The sequence below is a fragment of the Octopus bimaculoides genome, chromosome 23 (assembly GCF_001194135.2).
Source record: "Octopus bimaculoides isolate UCB-OBI-ISO-001 chromosome 23, ASM119413v2, whole genome shotgun sequence".
Classification (NCBI taxonomy): Eukaryota; Metazoa; Mollusca; class Cephalopoda; order Octopoda; family Octopodidae; genus Octopus; species Octopus bimaculoides.
Genome location: NC_069003.1, coordinates 22,938,869 through 22,941,748, shown reverse-complemented (window position 1 = coordinate 22,941,748; position 2,880 = coordinate 22,938,869). Strand labels below are relative to the sequence as shown.

The following is a 2,880-nucleotide window of genomic DNA, read 5'->3' as shown; positions in this document are numbered from 1 at the left end:
ACTCACAAGGCTTTGGTCGGCCCGTGGCCAAAGTAGAAGACACTTGCCCACACAGCCACATATACTTAATTTCAAAACGGTGAATCTTGAAGCAAATAAAGTGATAAATAGTGTGGAAATATTGGGCTAAAAAGTACTTTGGATACACACACAGACGGACAGAGAGACAGACACACATACACCTTACTTTGTGACACGATAGACTCACCGTTTAATACGAAATATAATATAAGAAAAAAAATATTCTGATTGTTACCAAATTCCAGTCTTCACGTTTGGGCAATGCCAAATTAGCAAAAGTTTTCCGAAAGTTCCAAATAATAATAATAAAGTTGTGAGGGTTTTATATGGGGTACTTAAACCAGAATTCCTCCCCAAAAAAGGGTGGGGGAGTAGGTTTGCTATTTATCAAACCTGATATTTCAACGTATCATTTGTAAGAGAGAAGTTATATCAATAACTCGAACGTGTATAGATATTGTGTGTCAAGGGACATAACTCTCGATGACTATTTTCTCACTGAGGAAAAGTCAATATTTGAAGCTGGTAATAAGTTTCGTATGAATTTACATATTAGAACACATTTTTATATCAACGTATTGCTGTTTTCTTTTTTTTTTTTTTGATAGACTTAATCATCGTCTTTAACGAAAATTAGAATTTTAACCTTACAACAGTCACACGTTTACTTAAAAATATTCCAATGAGCGAATACAATGTTTATTGTCCATACACTCGCACACACGTAATTGTATATAACAGGGCAAAAAGAGATATATCTAAATGTAAATAATATATATGTAGAAAAAAAAACAATGTTTTCAGCTTCAATAAAACGTTATGGAGTCTTTCAAATTTCAAGAGCAAGTAACTGAAGTTTCTATAACGAGGGACAATTTTGAGTAATCACCCAAATCTTAAGTGCGAACCTATTCTCTAGAACGATATTCAATCGTATCGGAATGTTTACCACAGAACGGAATGGAAATTATCCTTAAGATTATGCTTGCACGAATAAATTGGCAATACTACCACAAAATTTCTTTTGTGTTACTTTTTTTCGTTCATTTGTTAACGTTTTCCTCGAATCTTATCGTTAAATCTTCCTTCCGAGAATTTTAGTTTCACTTTTCGACGGAGTATTCTCGAAATTAATTTTTTAACCTCTTTGTCTCTTCACCATCTCTTACGAAAGGGACAGAAAATATGAGTGATATACAGACATCCAAACGGTTAGTTACCGTATTACGACATACAGCATCACAAATGAACATCAGTATCGATATTAATGGGTTTGTTAAAGTAAGCGAATTACTGAGCACGAGAGAATTTAGCCATTTAACTCCTACTGATATTAAACGCATAGCGGACAACGACGCAAAAAAGAGATATTTCATAAAAAACCAATACGGGGAATTAATGATTCGAGCAAATCAAGGCCATTCACTTCAAGTATCTGATTTAAGTTTTCAGCCAGTATTAAGTGGAAGGGATTACCCGAACGTAATTCATGGTACCCGTCATCATGCGTGGAATGTTATCTCAAGAGATGGTCTGAGCAAAATGGGAAGAATGCACATCCATTTCGCTATAGGGGTACCAGGTGACCCCAAAGTGATTAGTGGCATGCCACGAAATTCTGAAATAATTATTTATTTGAATCTGAATTTGGCTTTAAAGAACGGAATGAAATTTTTCCTATCGGAAAACAATGTAATGCTCACTGAAGGAGATGTAAATGGATTTATTAAGCCAAAATATTTCCAAAAAGTCATTGACAGAAAAACAGGAAACTTGTTGACCTGGTAGATATATATATACTAACGTATTTGATAAAGAATCGGGACTGATAGGACCTAAGCCCACTAAGTCATCACATTTTACATGAATCACTGGAAATTGCAATTATTAATATTACAATGAACAATGCATATATAAGTGCAACAATTTTTAAAGAACAACAATATGCAAGTATCGCTGGACATTCTCCGCAGCAGCGCTTTTCTTATGTACGTAGGGTTTGCTGTTTGGGTGGTTAATTTGATTACACTTATATGTTTTTCTAAAATGAAAAAAGTTTGCGGTAATTTCACATTTTATACTTTTTAATTTTTTATCTTTTTTTTTTAAATCGATATATTTGTTGTTTACTTTCGTTTTCAAAGTTAAAAATCAAGTCTTTTCTATAGTTATTTTTCAGTGTTGAGCTGATAACTATTTGTTTCGCAGAAACAAAATCGAACTGATATTATTCATTTTTTGAATTGATATATTTTTTGCATAACAATTTATTAGAAATAAAAAGAAGGAACAATATAATTAAAAAAATAACTTAATATACAAAACTATAATCAACAGAAATTTTTATATATCTAAGCGATATGTACGTAATTTTTATTTGCAAATTTTATGCATAATCATTAAAGTACCTCAGCTGTCAATAACAATGGCAAATGTTTTACGAAATTTTGTGATAATTAAATTTTGGTTTGTAATGTATGAGTACCGATTTTTCCAGTTGGAAGTATTGTTGAAACATATATGTGATGAGAGTTGCTATGAGAATGGGCATAACTACAGATTTCTGCCCCCACCACCGACTTACACAATTTTTGTTTGGTGGAAGGAATGTTTTAGGAGAGGGTGGGGTAGGGAATTTCGGAAAATTCACTGGAGTTCACTTCAATTCGTCTTAACTTTCAAGAAAATGGATATATTTTTTATTGTAATTCTCTACATATTTTTCTGCATATTTTGAAAAAAAATTCTGAAATGGTAAAAAATGAAGAAATTGGGGATGGATTTCAAAATGCCTATTTTCTTGAATCTCGGTATCCGAAAACGGAGGTTTTTTGCAAAAAAAAAAAAAAAAAAAAAAAA

The 2,880-nt window shown here is 32.1% G+C and overlaps 1 protein-coding gene and 1 long non-coding RNA gene across 4 annotated transcripts in view; one reads left to right on the top strand and one right to left on the bottom strand.

Annotated features, from left to right (window-relative positions):
• LOC128250610 (uncharacterized) overlaps positions 1–503 on the bottom strand; it is a 199,425-nt gene extending 198,922 nt beyond the window's left edge. For all 3 annotated transcript variants that reach the window (XR_008266638.1, XR_008266637.1, XR_008266639.1), the window contains exon 1: positions 209–503. This is a non-coding gene — a long non-coding RNA (uncharacterized LOC128250610). The remainder of the gene's footprint in view (positions 1–208) is intronic.
• Positions 504–1,206: 703 nt separating this feature from the next.
• On the top strand, positions 1,207–1,809 carry LOC128250641 (tRNA 2'-phosphotransferase 1-like). Its single transcript, XM_052976158.1, has one exon. It carries the CDS (start codon positions 1,207–1,209, stop codon positions 1,807–1,809), a length of 603 nt encoding a protein of 200 aa, XP_052832118.1.
• Positions 1,810–2,880: the final 1,071 nt, after the last annotated feature.

Coding starts and splice junctions, on each gene's coding strand:
- LOC128250641 (XM_052976158.1), top strand. CDS start 1,207: ATGAGTGATATACAGACATCCAAACGGTTAGTTACCGTATTACGACAT.